This window comes from Meles meles, chromosome 18 (assembly GCF_922984935.1).
Source record: "Meles meles chromosome 18, mMelMel3.1 paternal haplotype, whole genome shotgun sequence".
Taxonomy (NCBI): Eukaryota; Metazoa; Chordata; class Mammalia; order Carnivora; family Mustelidae; genus Meles; species Meles meles.
This window is the reverse complement of record NC_060083.1, coordinates 5,258,205-5,278,357: the sequence shown is the minus strand read 5'-3', so window position 1 is coordinate 5,278,357 and position 20,153 is coordinate 5,258,205. Positions and strand designations below refer to the sequence as shown.

General features: G+C 45.1%; 1 protein-coding gene across 4 annotated transcripts in view; it reads left to right on the top strand.

The window, feature by feature from the left end:
* Positions 1–6,874, top strand: part of MYOCD (myocardin) — a 104,311-nt gene extending 97,437 nt beyond the window's left edge. For all 4 annotated transcript variants that reach the window (XM_045986648.1, XM_045986647.1, XM_045986650.1 and 1 more), the window contains 2 exons: positions 597–654; positions 3,154–6,874. In XM_045986648.1, coding sequence (XP_045842604.1) covers positions 597–654; positions 3,154–3,707 — 612 coding nt within the window. In that variant the 3' untranslated portion in view covers positions 3,708–6,874. The remainder of the gene's footprint in view (positions 1–596; positions 655–3,153) is intronic.
* Positions 6,875–20,153: the final 13,279 nt, after the last annotated feature.

The window sequence follows — 20,153 nt, the reverse complement described above, 5'->3', positions numbered from 1 at the left end:
AGAGGGAGAAGCAGACTCCCTGCTGAGAGGGGAGCCCCAACTAGGGGCTTGATCCTGGGACCCCAGGATCAGGACCTGAACTGAAAACAGATGCTTAACCCACTGAGCCACCCAGGTGCCCCAATACTAGTCAGTCTTAACAAGGAAAGCGATTCTGACACATGGGGGAGACTGGGGGATATTACAGAGTGAAGTAAACCAGTAATAAAAGGAAATACACTGAGTGATCCCACTTCTCCAAGGTCTCTATAATCGCCCGATTCATGGGAACAGAAAGCAGAATGGTAATTGCTAGGGGCTGGGAGCTCATATTTCGTGGGGACAGTGTTGCCGTTGGGGAAGATGAGAAAGTCCCGGAGACAGATGGTGGGGACGGTCACAGAATGTGAACGTAGAGTACTTAATATCACCGCACTGTATGCTTAAAGATGATGAAGGTGGTAGATTCTATGTTGTGTTTTACCGAAATTAAGGGGAAAAACCCGCCTTAACCAAACCTAGCTCGCAAAGTCCGTCCTGCTGCTTCTGACGCACTCCTGCGGGGGAGGGGGCCAACCTTCTCACTTCTCTGTTCCCCTCTCCTTAACTGGCAACAGCAAATGACTCGGAGCCAGCAGATGGATGAGCTCCTGGACGTCCTCATTGAAAGTGGAGGTAAGACCACATGTGTCTTGCCCTTGGGGAGGATTGGCCCCTGCTTGGGTTCTGGGGAGTGAGCCTTAGGACCAACATCAGGCGCTCGCTGGAAGTCAGACCCAAAAACCATGAGGGGGTCGAGTGTCACTTCATGTGAGCTCGCTGTCCCTGCTGGAGCAGATAAAAGAAGGTCCAGTGGGGGATTCCTCCCTGACTTTGTGCCTCTGTCCTCCGAGCTGGACCACCAATCATTTTACCAGTTTGCATTCTCATTGTGATCCATTTCCCTAAGATTTTCCCCTTGCTGTTCCATTTCTCTTTGCCTTTCTAATCCCAATCTCCCTATCCTCTTAATAGTAATAATAAGAGGAGAACAGACAAAGCAAGTTTTGTGCTACCTACTCAAAATGAAATTCAATTACTGATCTTCCGCTGGATGGTCCCTTCACGCTCAGATGTCATTCCAGCTTGTGACCATAAAAAGAAAGAAAGAAAGAAAGAAAGAAAGAAAGAAAGAAAGAAAGGAAAAGAAAAGATAAAGATCGACATGTTGTTTTTGCCTCCTTTTTAGTCATTCATTTATTTTTTCAAAATTACATGGTATGTGCCCAGAATCTGAAACCACATAGACGAATAAGGTCATGTAAGGAGAACATGTAGATGGGAAAAAAAAACAAACCTCAGGTCTGAGCCTCTCAATAACAACCTTGAAAGTTCGGAGAAGGCAGGGCTGGGCATTGTACTGGGCTCAGCACTGCTCCTGACCAAGTCCAACCTTTGTGGAGCTTATGAGTCTGGGAAGGCAGTACGCACAACAGGCAAGCAAACTGGCAGTTCCTCCCTCATAGCAAGAGGAAGAAGGAAAACATGGACTGATGTATCTCTGTATGGATAAGAGGAGAGGGTGATATCAGACATCCTTATATGTATTTTTTTTTTTTTAATGAGAGAGAGAGAGAGCAGGGAGAGGAGCAGAGGTGGAGGGAGAGGGACAAGCAGATTCCCTGCTGAAGGCAGAGCCCGACACGGGCCCCATCTCACAACCCTGAGATCAGGACCTGAGCTGAAACCCAGAGTGGGACTCCCAACTGACTGAGCCACCTAGACACCCCAAGACACCTTTCTATTTTTAATGAATTGTATGGCCAGGTCAGTAAAGGTAAGGGCACAGGAGGGGAGCACAGGAGATTTGAGGACAGAAACATCATTTGAGGACAGTTATAAATCAATTATGGATGACTTTTCTGGAGAAACACGGGATGCTAGGTTATATTAAGTGCTATCGGTAGGTCTGTTGTCATACATCTAAAGTGAGACCAGTCAGCTCCGTTGTGTCATGTTTCTTTTGGAACTAAGATTCATCCAGGTATGGGTTGTTTTGTTTTCTTAAGGCTTTACTTATTTGTGGGGGAGGGGATAAGGGAACATGAGCAGGGAGAGAGGCAGATGGAGAGGGAGAAGTAGGCTCCTGACTGAGCAGGGAGCCCGATGCGGGACTCAGTTCTAGGACCCTGGGAACATGACCTGAGCTGAAGGCAGAAGCTTAACCAAATGAGCCACCCAGGCATCCCTAGGTGTGGGGTTTTGCCAAGGGAGTATGATCCAAGGAGAAAAGAGCCAGGGGATAGAGAATATCTACAAGACAGTGGCTATAATGATGGAGCAGAGAATATCGGCCAGACAGGGAAAGAAGTGAGAGCCAGGGGGGACTGATGGCTGGAGAAAGAAGTAGAGTCAGTAGGTTGGAGTGACCCCAGGTGGATAAGAAACGGTTGTCATGGGGTGCTTCATATATGAACTAGAGGGATGGGAGGGGAAGGACAGAGAGTGAGCGATCATGCCTGAGATTAAGCTTTCAGGGGAATGTAGTATTGGGGGATGACAGAGTCCAGGGTGTCCAACAGAGTGGGAATGGAGGAACCCATGGAGTTGGGGGGGGGGTAGGATATCAAGGCACTAGAGGCCACTGGGCAGTCAAGTCACTTCCCAGGATGCTGAAGCCATAGGAAGCCACAGGAGCTGAGGTGGGAAAGGCAGAGAACTGGGGAATAGAGTTTTCATTGGATGCAGGAGAGAGACCAGGAGACGCGGGTTGAGTGGGGAGCCAAGTGACCCTCAGAACCACTGAGGAGCCACCAGGAGGAGGCAGGCCGACAATCGGAAAGTGACATGGCATGGCACCCAGTGAGTCCTCTTCTGGCTCTGAAGTAAATGAGCCCCGCCTGTGGGTGTGAGGAGGATGCAGTGTCCTCAGGGGACAGCCAGGTGTCAATGAAGGAGCAGGTCAAGGAACCTGCTTTGCGAGGTTGCTGATGAGAGTGGAAGTTCCAGAAAGAAAGGGCTTGGGGAGAGACCTAGGGAGAAGAACTAAGCACAGACAGGGCACTTTAGGGATGAGACTGGATGATAACCAGAGACATGTGTCCATCTCATGTCCAAGCGTGATTCCTTCCTCCCAAAGATCCCTGTTGTGGAACCTGAAATGGTTTAACGGTTCCCATCGTGTTTTGCCAACAGAAATGCCCGCTGATGCTAGAGATGATCATTCGTGTCTTCAGAAAGTCCCCAAGATACCCAGGTCTTCCCGAAGCCCCCCAGCTGCCCTGCCCAGACCCTCATCTTCGGGGGGCCACCTCTCCTTCGATCACTATGGCACCGACAGTGATGAGCACCTTGAAGTCTTACTAAACTCCCAGAGCCCCTTAGGGAAGGTGGGCGATGTGGCCCTGCTGAAAATCGGGAGCGAAGAGCCTCCTTTCGATGGGATAATGGATGGATTCTCTGGGAAGGCTGCGGAAGACCTGTTCAGTGCCCATGAGATCTTGCCAGGCCCCATGTCCCCGATGCAGACTCAGTTCTCCCCCTCCTCTGTGGACAGCAGTGGGCTACAGCTAAGTTTCACCGAGTCTCCTTGGGAGACCATGGAGTGGCTGGACCTCACGCCACCAAGCTCCACACCAAGCTTTAGCTCCCTCGGCACAGGTGGCCCCAGCATCTTCAACATTGACTTCCTGGATGTCACGGATCTCAATCTGAATTCCCCCATGGACCTTCACTTACAGCAGTGGTAGACTGCCTGGGCGGAGGCACTAAGGGAGGCCAGTGGGGATTTCACAGGGAAAAAACCCACAATCCCCAACGCACTCCTATCATCCAAAAAGAGGAGGAGGAGGGAATTGCAAAGAAATAGCGGAGACGTCTGTGACCAGCAACGAGAGCAAATCGCAGTCAGTTACTCTCAATGATTTCAGCAATGCATTCAGAGATGTGCTTTCTCAGATCAGAAATGCCAAAAAGAAAAAAAAAAATCTTTCACTGCCTTTTCAAATACCAATATTTTTGTAGCCCGTGATTTTTTCAGGCATTGTCCGGGCATAGTCTCACATCGTGGAAGCCTCTCTCGTGGGTTTATTAGACACAGTGCGGAAAGGAAGTGGGGCTCTTCTGGGGTACAGGGACTGTAGCATAACCAGCGGCGTTTCTGGAGAGTAGACCCATAGTGGAGGCTGCTTCCCAGCCCTCCTTCCCTGTCTTTAAACAGAAGTCAGGCCCTTCTTCCATTAGGTTCTCGAGGTAGGAGAGAGGAACAGAACCAATCCATTCCCAGGGAAAGGAAATCAACTCGGCCTCGAAGCCACCCTCTTGAGGTGGCTCCAGTCCTGGAACCTGAGACTCTGTGGGGTCACGGCTAACAACGAACCCACATTTGGTCCACAGAACCCCACCAAGAATTTCCCTCTTGGTCAACCACTCACCAGGTCACTCCTGCTGTCTCCGTGGTCATAAACACCACGAAACAGCCAAGAACCTTAAAGCAAACGAAACCCCAAACCTCTTGCCATGGAAGGTTTCCCCAACACAACCCCCTTTAGTTTCAAAGACTGGAGGTGACCCCATGAGCAGATGGGAAGGCTATCTCTAGCTTCAGGAAGCCGTACCAGGGATCATTTAGACAGTGCTAGAAACCCTTATTTCATGTGTCATGAGAATAAATACCATGGATTCCTACAGCAGGTTGATGATTTATGGAGGTCCACCTTTTTGGGGGGGAAGGGACTTGGGGGTCCACCTCCATTTTTTTTCTCCCACTTTTCTTTCAAAATACCAATCTTTTCTTGCTCCTCTTTTGAAACTTTTTTTTCTGCCCCAACATCAAGAGAACTCCTTAGCTCTAACAAGCTGCCATACTCCTAATAAAGCCATATTTTAAAAAGACCAAACTCCGGGTTCTCCCACAGAACACATTTTCCATATAGCATCATTTGCTGGAAAACAAACAAACAATCCAAAAAAGCCAAAAGAATGTCCTTGGAGGTGGAAAAAAACAAACAAACTGGCAACTTGGCCCATCACCCCCAAAGCTCATTCTGCTCTCATTTTATATAGCAATCAGTGATTTGTGTGGTTTGGGGGAAATTGGAAATCAATTACGTTGTAAAGATAGATCTGAATGATATTTGCAAGGAGAGAGGATGACAGACCTGGGCTGGTGAAAAGAAACACAGCTGCACATGGAAAAAGGAGGGAAAGAAGAAAGATAACGGTCTCCTGTGCATCCCTCACTCAAAGGGCAGGATGGTCTCTCTCAAGTTCACTGTGGCTCCACCATTCCATATGCATGCCGTAGAAAGTAGCTATTGCTGGTTGGCTGGTGGGTTTGTTGTTGTTGTTGTTTAATTTAAATCACTAAGGCACTGTTTTCTTCTTTTGTAAAAAAAAAAAAAAAAAGAAAAAAAAAGAAATATTCACTGTGCACTTACGGAGAAGATAACCAAAAACGTTGTGATTCTAGAAGTTCTCTTTTTGATAAACCAAAGATTTTAGAAGTCATTCCATTGTTAACTTGTAAACATGTGTGAACACGGAGTGTTTTTGGCTACTCTGAATGCTGGCAGATGGGGGGGGGTAGGTGTGCATATGTGTGTAGACGTATGCGTGTCTGTATACATGCCATGTGTCTGTGTCTCTACACATATGTTACACATGCGCAGTGTTACAGAGCATTCTCTACCCAAAGCTCTTAAGCCCCAGCTTGATGTGAAATGATACTTGGCCTTTCTTACTACGAGTTCCTGATTCATTTACAGACCCCACGTTGCCTCTCTGTGTATGACTGACAGCTCGAGCCCCGTGACTCATGGCCACTTGCTCACCGTGGATGCGCTCACCTTGACAGGGACTTTGGAAGTGACGAGACACAACAGTTTCACCCTTAGTTGCCGGGAACAGTAAACACCATCTCTCATAGGAAAACATCAGAGGGACACGAAGACCGTTCTTACATTCCTTGATCAGCACCGTGCTTTGAGAGATCCCCACTGTACTTTTTTTTTTTTCCCCATTTTCTCTTATGTCAGTCATCAGAACCAGGAGCTGAGAGGGAAGCGTTACCCGTATTTCCTGGGAAGGAAAAAGCTCTTATTAACACATTCCTCACTTTTGTTGGTCCCGAAGATATTGACATTTTATTAGGATCTGGACGAAACTTGCTGGTCAGTATATTTTTCGTGTGCCACGTTGTATGACTTTATGTTATTTTTGCCCCCTTGCTGCCTTTGGAAAACAAACTCGCAGGGTCCCTACTCGGGCTATTTCTAGCAGAAGGACTGGCCTTGGTCGGGAGGCTGCTGTGCTTTGTCAAGACTGCATTTGTCTGGAGACCCCGGTAGGATGTTACCAGCACTGACCACGCATCACAGAGCAGACCCCTGGCTTCCTGGTCTCAGCCCCCTCCCACAGGCCCCACACACCTATTCCCTCTCTCTCTCTCCATCCATCAGATGTGGCAGTTACGGGATAAAACTAGGGATACCTGGGAGAAACTCAGAGAAGTCAGCTGCACCCAGTGAATCAGACCATGTTAATTCATCTATCTGCTCATGGGAGTTTTTATTTTCAGTACTTTTAAACTGTTGAGTGCGTCCTCTTTTCTGGAGGTCAGTGGGGCGTGACTGGGGGGATGCACAGAGACTTCTGAAGATGGCCACGTTCCAGCTTCTTCACACTCTCAGAGCTGCAAGGAGCCACATGTGGTTTTCTCCAGATTTCTGGGACTCCCGTGGTGAAGCAGGCCCAACAGAGTTTGCAGCCAACCCCAATGTTGCTGCGGCCGCGTGGGTTCAAACTTACTCAGCAGAGTCAGAAAACGCATCTGTGCAAATGCTCTCGTTAAGCTAGTGGTCATTTGTAGTAGCCCTGCTTCTACCAATATTATTGAGATGGCACATGTTCTGTTTTAAGGAGGAGAGGGAGGGGGAGAGGATGGAAGGGAGGGACGGAAGGAAGGAAGGAAGGAAAGAAGGAAGGAAGGAAAGGAGGGAAGGAGAGAAGGAGGGATAGAAGAAGGGAAGGAAGGAAACAGAAGGGAGGAGAAGAAGGAGAGAAGGAAGGAAGGAAGGGAGGGAGAGAGGGAAGGAGGGAGGAAAGAAGCAAAAGAGGGAGGAAAAGAAAGAGGGAAGGAAGCCAAGAGAGTTTCCATCTGAATAGTCATGGGTCTGTGCCCCGGTGGCCTTTGCCATTCAAAAACATTTATTTCTGATCTGGAAAACTAACAAACAAAACCCTATCCCAATTATTTAAGACAGTCCTTTTCAAAATATATTTAAACTCCACCAACTCTTCAGAAACAAACATGGACCTGGCTGAAACTCCCATATCAAGTCAACTCACCCAATGGGCAATTCCTTGACGTCTGGTCTGCGGCGAGCACACTGATTCCCAGATACCCACTACTAATTGGATGAGGTACCCATGGTTCAGGTTCCGTGACTTGAGCTGTGGTTCCTACAAGCAAGAGCACTGGGAATCTCCCAGTCCTCAAATCAGAAACCCTTTGCAATTATTAAAAAAAAAAAAAAAGTGGGGGGGGTGGTCTTCATTTTTCCAGTCCCTGTCTTTGACTCTTACAAGCTCTGTATGCAAGAAGGACATTTGGGGTGGGGTAGGGGTGCTCACTGTAAGCTGGGCCCCTTAGGAGAAAAGCACTCAGCCTCCCCCTCCAGGGCTTTGTTCCTCGCAGTGGGAAGCCCACAAAGGCGGGCACCGTTTGCTGTCAGGGATGAGTCAACTCAGAGTAAAAAGAGTCTGGGGTCTTCATTCTCTTATAAGTCTCCTACAAATCTCCTATAAATCCAGACGGCCCTATGGTTCTGGGAACTGTTCAGGTCGTGTTAGGGAGCCGACTTTGATTCTAGAATCCACATTTTCAGAGGACCCCTGGCCAGTTTGAGACGCACAAGAAGATGATTTCAAGACAGGGAAAGACCTGGGAAGAATTTCTCTACCCTCTACCAGGGAAATTGTAAAAGGACTCACTAGGGTCAACAACATGGAAGTAATGATTCTGCTTCTAGGATCTGGTGATTTCCCCAGTGGATTAGGACCAATAAACTCCTGAACATCTCATGCTTCTTTAATCACCAGCTCCCATCATGGACACTGGTCACCCGAGTTTCCTCTACAAATTGTTTAACAGCTCCCGAATGTTTATGGAAAGAGGGAGTATAACGATGGGGATCTTGGATGCTATTCTAGTGTTTTCCAAAGGAAGAGAACGCACCTGCTCCCTAGAGTTCCCCTCCAGTGGGCCTGCAGTGAAAAAGAGTGTGCTTGAAGCCCTCCGTTGGAGAAACCCAAAGACATACTCTGCAAAGAAATCAGAAAAGCCGGCATACGTTTTCTGGGGGGAGCTGTGTGTTGTGTTCACGTCTGTCTCCCTTGCTCAACTATACATTACCAGAAAGAAAGGTGGATTACCAGGAAAAGAAGCAACGGCTAAAGTACCAAAGTTGGCATGTGTTCTTTTAAAAAATATATATAAATATATTTTTAAATAAAATGTTTATTTTGAAAAAGATGTGAGCTTTCTTTTCCCCCCGTTTGGTACACCAGGCCTTGTGCCACGCCTTTTACCGGTGCTGTTTTTTGCGTTCTCGCAATGGCACCATGAAACTACTGTTATTCTCATTTTACATATGAAAAAACTGAGGCTCCAAGAGGTTGGGTCAATTGCCTAAGATTCTGTATCTGAAACGTATCGAACCAGCTGCAGGCTGTTTTTATCTCCAAAGCCCCTGATCTCAAACAGTACGCATCTCACTTGTATTTACCACTGACAACACTAATATGATGGAGACTTTTGTGAAAAGGCACAGACCCTCCTGTTCCGTGTGTGTTATAAAGGTATATACACACACGCCTCTCAGCCACCCCATTGTTTTCATCAGTTTAGCAACTGAGCAAGGTGAATAGTAACGTGGAAGCCATTGGGCATCAAAGGTATGCATGGACTCCCCAAGCAAGACCCAGTTTTTGTTTGATTTTTTTCTCCTCAATTCATTCCTGCCAGTTCCCCACCAGTGAGTGTGTAAACCACGTGCAGGAACTGAGCTATCGTGAAAGGAGCCCGGGGAGGGGGGGGGTCCCTTGCCCTCATTTAGATTTAATCTAGCTTCATGCTATGGCTCTGCCTTTCCTCCCCCACGCTTAATGTTCTGGTGGGTTCTCCCCATGTAGAAGCAAGAAGGGCACAGTTCGTCAGGCCCCAGATGTCCATCCTTCAGACAATCAATTCCAGCAAAAGAGAGTTTCACATTCCTAACTACAGCCGAAATCTTGCCGCTCCCTCTGTCTCTCAGTGGGCCCATCCTGGACCCCATCTCTGTGGCTATGAGAATGAGGTACACATCCACTCACAGGGTCTGGATTCCCCCATCCATCCCTGAGCTGTGGAGTGGGATCATTTGAAGCTCATGGACTGACGGTAGAGAAAGTGAGATCTTTCTATGGGAACATTGAGCTGCTATTAGCAAAAGAGGGAACAGGTGTTGAAGAGGCACGAACCATAGATTTCTAACATGCAAACCCCACTTTCAAGAATTTTGTCGTCTGGAGATGGAGACAGGTAAGGAAGGACAGCATTGTCTGATAAGTGCTTATGTGGGAGTAAGGGCATACAATGCCCATGTAGTAGGGGTTAGAGGTAGGGCATTTCATAAAATCTTAGGTAGGGAGAATGGTCAAGGACTCTCCAAAGGAGACCACTTTGATACAGCAGTCGGCCCAGCAAAAGGATTGCATTGCATTCCGGGCAGAGGGAACAGCCTAGACAAAGGTTTGAACATGAATGAGAATTTACCGTATTCGGAGGATATAAGAAGTTGAGGTTGGCCCGAGAGCCAGGAGCTCCGATGTAGGATTGCTGAAAATGGGTGACCCCACTCAAGAAGAGAGAGAGACTCCCCCCTTCCTTCCTCTGCTTTTTGTTCTGTGTGGGTCAGCCACAAACAGGATGACTTCCGACCACATTGGTGTGTATGGTCCTTCTTTGCGCAGTCTACTGATTCAAAGGCAATCTTTTCCAAAAATAACCTCACAGACACCCAGAAATAATGTTTCACCCGCTATGGGGGCATCCCTTCCTCCAGTCCAACTGACACATAAAATTAACCATCACTAGTACTACTAATTATAGAATCACTTTGTCATTGTCATCAGCGAATATCCGTGGTTATCATTACGTGGAGATGAATAACCGTCTCCAGTTCTGGCTCAAAGTGGAAATCTTGACTCCCCACATGCCTAGATTATAGCAAGTCCCCTTTAACATGCTAAAGCTCACGTCAGCTCCAAATGTCAAGAAATGCCCTTTATCTAGTAACGGAAAGAAGGACCCACCGTTCCTGGCTTTTGTTCTAAAAATGGAACACCAGTGTATATCCTTCGAGATGAGAAGATCCTGTTTCAACCAACATGGGTTGTTTGAGATGAACCTATGTGCTTCCTGCACCCGGGCCAGCGAATTAGAGCCACGGCTGCCAAGAGGGAAGTCCAGGGACTTTCCACTTCTTACTGGTGTCAGCCTAAGGGGCTCCTCATAAAGTGTGGTCTTGCTTCGTTGGTGTTATGCTCAGCCAAGGGACCTCCAGGCTAAAAAGTCAGCTTGGGCGTCTCCGGGGGAAACTGGGGTTCTTTGAGTAACGTGCACGGTTCAGATTGGCGTGCTGAATCCTCTGTCCTTCCCGTTCTTCCAAGCCCAGGACAGGATTTGAGCTCTCTGTGCTTCTGTTGCACACCACATAGAAAAGGGTTCACACGGACACTTCCTAAGGGGAACGGGTCGGGTGAAGACAGGGTCCAGCGGGGATGACCCTGTAATTTATCATCTAGATCAGAACGCTTTTGTTTGGACAAATGCTCTATCCAACAGAAGGCCAGGACAACAGGCATATCGAAGACTGTCCCAGGAAAACCAGGACTATGGTCCCCTTAAATATAAGCCACCCGAAGGATCTAGACCCCCGTCCACTCTCACTTACCTTCGTTGTTCAGCTGACAGGCTGCAGGGGTCAGGCTGACAAACTCACCTCTTTCTAGCACACGTTTCTCCCCCTGCCCCCGTACCCACTCTCCTGACTTCTGTTACCATCAATTTGTTTTCACTTGGTTTTGAACTTTATATAAACGAAGTCAAATGAAAAGTCCTCTTCCAAAGCTGCCTTTTCCTGCTCAGCGGGTTTTTTTGTTTTTGTTTTTGTTTTTTGGTGAGGTTCATCTGTGTTTTTACCCACTCCTGGGTGAATGCATTCATTTTCCTTGTCATATAGTTTTCTACTATCTGAGTGTATCATCTTTCATTTATCTGCTCTATTGGCTTGTTTTTTTTTTTAATTTTTAAGATTTTTATTTACAAATTTGAGAGAGAGCATGCACATGAGCCGTGGGGGAGGGGCAGAGGGAGAAGCAGACTTCCCACTGAGCAGGTGCGCCATTCCCCCCCAAAAGCAGCTCCTGGAATCATGACCTGAGCCAAAGGCAGATGCTTAATGACTGAGCCACCCAGGCGCATTTTGGTTTTTTTTTTTGTTGTTGTTTGTTTGTTTATTGAAGTAATCACTGTACCCCACGTGGGGCTTGCACTCAGGACCTGGAGATCAAGGGCCATAGGCTCTAAGGACTGCGCCAGCCAGGTGTCCCTATCTGCTCTACTTTAATGGGCATTTCCATTGTTTCCAATTTTTTAAAAAAGTTCTTTTTATTTATTTATTTGACAGACAGAGATCACAAGTAGGCAGAGAGGCAGGCAGAGAGAGGGGGAAGCAGACTCCCCGATGAGCAGAGAGCCCGATGCGGGGCTCAATCCCAGGATCCTGGGATCATGACCTGAGCTGAAGGCAGAGGCTTTAACTCACTGAGCCATCCAGGCGCTCCATTGTTTCCAATTTTTGACAATCAGAAATTTTGCAGATACATTCTAGCGCCTGCCTTTTGTTGCAAATATGTACACATTTCTGTAGAAATGGGAAATGATTGGGGCATGGGGTATGCCTACGGCCAAGCCTTAGCAGATAACGCGAAACAGTTTCTGAAGTGTTTGTGCTGAGTTCCCTCTGCCTGAAACATGAGTTCCAGTTGCTTCCTGTCCTCACCCACACTCGGTTCTAACCGTGTCTTTCAATAGCAGCGATTCTGTGGGTATGCTGTGGGTTTCGCTCTAATATCCATCGGCATATCCTGGATGACTAATGACACCGAGCAACGTTTCACATACTCTTTAGCCCCTGGGGCTTTGCCTTGACAGTAAAGTGCTGTCCAAGTCTAGTCCATTTTTCTTTTAGGTTTTCTGCCTTTTTCCTATTGGACTGTAGGATTCTGGAGTTGAGTCCTTTGACTGTTTTGTTTGTGCAAACAATTTCTCCCACTCTGAGGAGGATTTTTTTCATTCTCCTAATGGTGTCATCTGACAAACCAAAGTCCTTCATTGTGAACTCGTCCCATTGGCCAATATTTCCATTAAGGTGAGAGTTTTTAGTGTCGTGTTCAAGAAATCATTGTCTCTCCCAAGGTCATGCAGAAATCGCTGTCTTGCTCTTTATTTTTTTTTTTATTTCTTCTGGAAAGAATGATTTTCTAGTAATATAGTTTAGAGAATGAGTGGCCTATAAACCTTTCCAGTCATTACGCGTTTAAAAATAACTTTCTTTTGCCCTGGTTTGTGAATGTTGGACCAGATGTAGACTTTCTGAATTGCACTTGAGTCACAACCTATTTCTGTTGGAGCTCTAGAAATGTGGTTCCAAATTTTATTGGCATCGAGTGTTGCAGGTACCAAGAGAATCAGATTCTCTTTTCTTCAGAGACAAACGTCTTCTCTCTGAATAGTACCTATACGCATTTGTAGCTTTCTTTTTTATTGCTGTTTTTGGTTTTAAAAATTGACACGGAATTGACATATGACATTTGTTAGTTTCAGGTGTGACTATGATGAGTTGTTATATGTGTATATTGCAAAATAATCACCACTGAAAGTCTAATTATACTTATTCCATAGATAGTTATCATTTTTTTCCTTGTGATGAGAACTTCTAAGATTTACCCTTAGAAACGTTCAAATATACAACACAGCATGTATCTTTGAAATTCAGAAGTTTTACCAAGATATGTGTAGGGTTCCCCCTTTCCTTCCCACAGTAATATTTTCTGGAACTTGGTAAATCATTGCAATTTTGATTTGAGTCTTTCTTCAGCTTTGCAAAAAAAAATTTTTTTTAACATTTTTATGCTTATTTCCCCATCATCTGCTCTGGAAATTCTATTACATGTTTTTTTGAATTTTCTGAAAAAGATTCCATGTCTCTTTTCCTTTTCCCTTCATTTCTTTGAGTTATTTACTTTTTCCTCTGGATTTTGGGAGCACTGTTCCAGCCCATCTCCTAATGCACCCTTTCCATTTGGGGCAGTACCAATTCTGCCATTTCCTTTCTCTACTGCATTTCATTAATTCCATTGATCCAAGAATTCTTTCTTATTTAATATGGCTGTCTTTCGTGGCAGCCAGACCCTGCCATATCAAAGCAGTGTTCTCTCAATTAGACTTCAAAACTGCATTTCCCTTACTTCCCACTTAACTCTTTCACTGGGGGACATTTCTCTGAATTCTCAGATTAGCCTCCCTGTTTCATAGATGAAATAAAAGCACAGGCATTTGAACGAGACAAACCTGGGTTGGGATCCCAGTTGTGGCACGTGAATCATTATTCACCAAACCCCTCTGAGCTGTGACTTGTATGATGAGTATCCTAAAACCCTTTTAAGGATTAAACGAGATCATTGATATTGAACAACATGGGTTTGAACTGTGTAGGTCCACTTATCTGTGACTATTTTTCAGTAAATCTGTTGGAAAAGTTTTTGGAGACTTAGAACAATTTGAAAAAGCTCGCCAGCAGTGTAGCCTGGAAATACCAAAACGAAAAGAAAAAGTTAGTTATTGTGAGAATATGATGTATAGTACATGTAACCTACAAAATATGTGCAAATTGACGAAGTTATCAGTAAAGCTTCCGGTCAACCGTAAGCGATTGGAAGTTAAGTTTTGGAAGAGTCAAAAGTCACACCTGGATTTTTGACTTTGTGGGTGATTGGTGGTTCCAGGGTTATTGCTGTTCAAGGGTTAAGCGTACTTAGTGTAGTACTTAAGGGTGTGGTCTATTACCATCATTTTCACTATTCAACTACTCAGTCTTTTTTTTCTCTTTGTTCATTCTCACATAGAGAGGTCTGGTTAGTCCAGATTTTGGTGGCTGAAATGGCAGAGGGAGGTACTGGGGTGTGTCGGGGGGGAGGTAGGTTATCAGAGATGGTGGAGATCTTCATTTAATTTCCCCCAAAGAATAATAAATTCTGCCTGGTCAATTCTCCCCTCACCCAAAAAATCAATCACCCATGCCATTCTCTGCCAAGATTGTGAGTGGCAACTTTCTCTAGTTTCTTTCTTTCTTTCTTTCTTTCTTTTTTTCTTTTTTTTAAAGATTTTATTCATTTATTTGAGAAGGAGAGAGCGAAAGAGAGCTTGAGAGGGGAAAAGGTCAGAGGGAGAAGCAGACTCCCCGTGGAGCTGGGAGCCCGGGGTGGGACTCGATCCTGGGACTCTGGGATCATGACGTGAGCTGAAGGCAGCCGCCCAACCAACCGAGCCACCCAGGTGCCCTTCTTTCTCTAATTTCTATGAGTGATATAGAATTTATTATCTTTGATGAGTTATTTCAAAATGACATTGGAGGAAGAAATGAGTCAAAACTACTAGCTTTAGTTAACATTTTGAACCCAAATGTCACATTTAAAATTTAGTATAAATAAAGAGAATTAACACATAAAATTCTGTGGTGAAAATACAGTTGAATGTTTCCATCATTTGGGGATAGGGCGGGCTTTGTTAAGCATCAAACCAAAGGCATAATGCATAAAGGAAGAGATTACTGGATCTGACCACATTAAAAATATAAAATTCCTGGAGGACAAAAATCAGTATTAGGGATCTTAAAAGGAAGAAGCCAAACTAGAGAAAGCTCTTGCCATCAGACACAACAGTGTGAACATAATTAGTATAGCTAACAGTCTTTTAAAAATCAACAAGAAAGTATGGAACCCCACCACAGAAAAATGGGCTGAGGACATGAAGAAATCAACAATTAATTGAAGAAAAACTGAATAGCCATGAAACATGTGGGCAAAATGTTTTAATGTGATTTTTTAAAAATTCAAATTAAAATGGCACTATAATGCTATTTCTCATCTACTCGTCTGGCAAGATTATTATAAGCCAATCGGAGAAAGACAACTATCATATGATCTCCCTGATATGAGGACATGGAGAAGCAACATGGGGGGGTAGGGGGATAGGAGAAGAATAAATGAAACAAGATGGGATTGGGAGGGAGACAAACCATAAATGACTCTTAATCTCACAAAACAAACTGGGGGTTGCTGGGGGGAGGTGGGATTGGGAGAGGGGGAGCGGGCTATGGACATTGGGGAGGGGAGGCGAACCATAAGAGACTATGGACTCTGAAAAACAACCTGAGGGTTTTGAAGGGTCAGGGGTGGGAGGTTGGGGGAACAGGTGGTGGGTAATGGGGAGGGCACGTTTTGCATGGAGCACTGGGTGTTGTGCAAAAAGAATGAATACTGTTACGCTGAAAAAATAAATAAAATGGGGGGAAAAAAGTATTATAGTGTAGGTCAGGGTGTGGGGAAAATAGAAAATGTATGCATAAGAAGTGAGCCTGCAAAATGTTTTCATTTTTCATCTAGAGGAATAATTTGGTAACACCAAAGAAGCTTAAAAAACATAGTACAGAAATTCTAGTTCCTCAGTTTTGATCTTAAGGATGTAAGTATGTGTGCAGTTTTAACCACCCATGTGTTAATCAGAGATATTTAAAATAACAGAAGACAGGAAAGAACATATTGACCTAACAAGTGTGATTCCATTTTTGAAATATATTTATAAATGCATAGTTATCTTGGTAGCGAGGATATGCATGATCTTCACCTTTTAATTTATCTGAATTATTTATTCTTCAATAAACATCATTAAGATGTATGTGCATGTGTACAGAAGCACGTATGTTGTTAGAATTTATTAACATTTTATTAGTGAGTTCGTTTTATTCACAATTTTTATTTTGTAAGTGCTCTTGGTAGGTTGTTTTTGTGTTTGTGCTATCTTCCCTAGGTTTGGTAACAAGGTTAAGCCAGTTTCATAAAATGAATTGGGTTGCTTTCATTCTATTTCTGTGTTCTGGAACACTTTAAATAGCAGAGGAATTAATCTGTTCCTTGAATCTCTTAAACAGCTCCCCGTAAAACTGTCTGGGCCTGATTACTTTGGGGAGTGTTTTGTTTTTTTTTTTTTTAAGATTTTATTTATTTACTTGACAGAGAGGTCACAAGTAGGCAGAGAGGCAGGCAGAGAGAGAGAGGGGGAAGCAGGCTCACTGCCGAGCAGAGCAGAGAGCCCGATGCGGGACTTGATCCCAGGACCCTGAGATCACGACCTGAGCGGAAGGCAGCGGCTTAACCCACTGAGCCACCCAGGCGCCCCTGGGGAGTGTTATTCTGTGACAATGTTTTCAATTTCTTTAGTGGTCTTGGTCTACTCATTCTTGTTACTTTTGAAACATCTGTAGCAATTTCTCTTTCCCCTGTGAAAACAGAGCTTATTTTTAAATACGTAAACATAAAATTGCCCATGCTCTCATAGTTTATTTTGCACCTGTGATTAAATCCTTTTTCTCATTCCTAAGGTTGTGTCTCCGTCTTGCTTCTTTCCCCCTTTCTTTAGATCTATTCTCGCTTTACCTATTTTTAAAAATAACCTGCTCTAAGATGAATTCATCAATGACTTCGTTAATTTCAGTGCTGGTCTGGTCCACAGGTGTCTGTTGAAGAGCCCAAGGTGAGCGGCAATAGGCAGCTAGGTAAAGGGCATCTCATGTTGGTGGAAAAGGTGAAGAGGACAATGGGAAAATGTACAAAGCCTGTAAATGTGTAGGCTGGAGTTGGCCGGTGCACTTCCCCCCACCTGCCGTTGGCCAAATCAGTCACACAGAGTCAAGTCGAAAGTTACTAGGTAGGAAATACTTTCTGCCCGTGATAAGGCTCTGGCGAGGGTGCAGATCCAGGAAAGCTGAAATATTGGAAATGATACTGCCCAAAGATGGGAACGTCTGTCACCTTGTTTAAGAGAATCTTTAGGGCACCTGGGTGGCTCAGTCGGTTAAGCACCTGCCTTTGGCTCAGGTCATGATCCCAGGGTGCTGGGATCGAGCCCCACATTGGGCTCCCTGCTCAGGGGGAGTCTGCTTCTCCCTCTGCCCCTCCCCCTGATTTTTTTCCCTCTCTCAACATGTCTCTCTCTGTCCAATAAATCTTAAAAAAAAAAAAAAAGAATCTTTAGACTCAAGTGGTGTAAATTTTGTAGCAGTAGGTATAAAGGTGATTGGAATCTGAAAAGGATAAGTAATACTTGGTCATTGCTGGTCGTGAGGCAGACTGAAAAGAGGAGAGGGGGGATTCCAAAATGACTCTTACCAGTCTGCTCAAGAGTGACACCTATCACTCTGCATATTCTATGTCCAAAGAGAATTGCGTGATTGATCTTGATCTCATTGGGAAGGTGAAGTGTAATCCCCTTTCATAGGTACAGGCGGTGACCTTTTGAGCCATAATCAAATTGTATATGCGTCATCTCCGTTTCCTCTCCCTCTCTCCCCTTCCACTCCCCTATCATCACCCTCAACACCTCACACCCTGGGAATTCTTTATTACAAAAGGCAGGATGGTGTGTTCTTCAAACTTCAACCATTTTTGGTATAGACTATTAACGGTCCAAAGCCTGGATTCCTGAAACTCAAAAATGCTTTTCTTTAGAAAGTCTATTCCCACACGTGTTTCTGAAACCTGTTTTGAGAGATCCGATGAGCAGACCTGACACCCTTTCTCTTTTTTCTGCACTGTCATCCCGTCCCTGGGTAGGAAGGACAAAAACATAAGCTGCTTCCTGAGGGGAGGAAAAGTTCATAGGACAGGAAATATGTAAGGAAGCCACCCGTTAGTAAAATACGATCTGGCAGGATAGGCTGTGTTTGTGGACAAGTAGAAAGTTCCCTTTTAGAACTGGAATGTCCCCAGGTTGAAGACAGGGACTGGCATGATTTTGGAATTGTCTTACAGAGTTCCCTAGTACTACTGTTGTCCAAAAGAACTTTCTTTTTTTTTTTTTTTAAGATTTTAATTATTTATTTGAGAGAGAGACAGAGACACCAAAAGGGACCAGGAGCCAGGAGGAGAGGGGGAAGCAGGCTCCCCACTGAGCAGAGAGCCTGATGCAGGACTGGATCCCAGGACTCTGGGATCATGACCTGAGCTGAAGGCAGAGGCTTAAATGACTGAACCACTTAAGCACTCCCCCAACAGAACTTTCTGAGAGGTACGAATATCCTATGTTGGACTGTCTGGTACAGCCTGTGTGGCTATTAGGCACTTAGGATGTGGCTAGGATGACTGAGTAACTACATTTTTTAAAAAAATTTTATTTATTTATTTGATAGACAGAGATCACAAGTAGGCAGAGAGGCAGGCAGAGAGAGAGAAAGGAAGGGAAGCAGGCTCCCTGCCAAGCGGATAGCCTGATGCAGGGCTTGATCCTAGGACCCTGGGATCATGACCTGAGCCGAAGTCAGAGGCTTAACCCACTGAGCCACCCAGGTGCCCCAGGAACTACATTTTTTATTTCATTTAATTTCAGTTAATTTAAATTTCAATAGCTGCCTGTGATCAGCGGCTACTCTCTCGGACAGCGCAGTTCTAGATGTCAGTAGAGATAGTGTTGCTCAAAGTCATACATGACTCTTACTATATCTTTTATTTATACATTTAAAAACCATGCTGTGCCTTGGTTGCTAAAAATATCTCAAAGTGGCAATAATTTCAGTGTGTATAGAAATGATATTGACATTAGAAGCATAGCACAGTTGGCTAAGAGCAAATCATGCCTTCACTTATTAATTGGCTAGAGCTGCCTGACCTAGTAAGCAGAGGCTAAATTCACAATTAATTAAAGATCTCATGTTCATTCAGCCAAGACTTGCCTCAAACCATCTTTTGTGCAGCAGGCTAGCAAGACACTGCGAAGCGTATTTAGGACATCTTGCAACTGTAATCAACATATGCAAAACATACCGTTGCAAAAAAGTTCTTTGATTTATCAGACCAGTAATTCTTTCGGAGGAATGGCATTCTGCTCTATTCTGACTACAATCATATTTATAGTAAACGACTATGAACTCACGTACTACATAGAAATGCATGTTATTTAATTACTGTTAATTTAGCAAACACTTCTCTATCTTTGCTATCTACTGGACAATATTATTTCTCTATTAGAGACGGGACAACTTAGAGAGATTATGCAATTTCCCCCCAAAGGTTATATAATTGGTATTTGGAAATGTAATATTCGAACTCATATCTGATTCAAAGCCCCTACCACAGAGACCCCGGTCTTACTTGACAGGTGGATGATAAAACCTAATCGCGATCAGCTGTCTTTTCCTAAGGATGGAGCCTGCACAAGGAAATTCAGGACCCTTTTCAAGGAGCCAACAGATGCCAGTGGGAAACTGCTGTGTAGTAGGTTCCAGACCTGCCACCGCTGATGCCCCTTGGTCCCCTGTGACCAGATGTGAGATTGTCATACAAGAAAGTTGTCCCAGTCAAGCCGGTAACACTGTTATGACACCCTTCTTCCATTCTGGCTTCTGGTTACCTCTTGGGTTTGGGAAAAATGACGGGCGACACTTCTGGGATGCATGCTATGCTCGGTCAGGCCTGGGACGGAAAGCTTAACTGCGCACCTCAACAATTACCGGGTGGCCTTAGGCAACTTTATGAGCCCCTTGCCGCCTGCACAAACCTCCTTCCTGCGAATTCAAAACAGCAACGCCTCGCATTCACTTAAAATGCAATGAAAGACAGATGCTCACTTTCCTTCTTTGCTGTTGTAGTCCCGGTTCCACTTTGCTATTTTTAAAGCGGTGAACCCTTTCCCTCGCTGGAGTGCCACAGTGCAAAGCACCGGCCTCCCCCCGCGCGCCGGCCCCCGCCCCCAGCCCCCCGCCGGCCCCCACCGGCCCCCACCTCCGCGCGCCTCGGTCCTGGCAAACTTCGCACGCGGA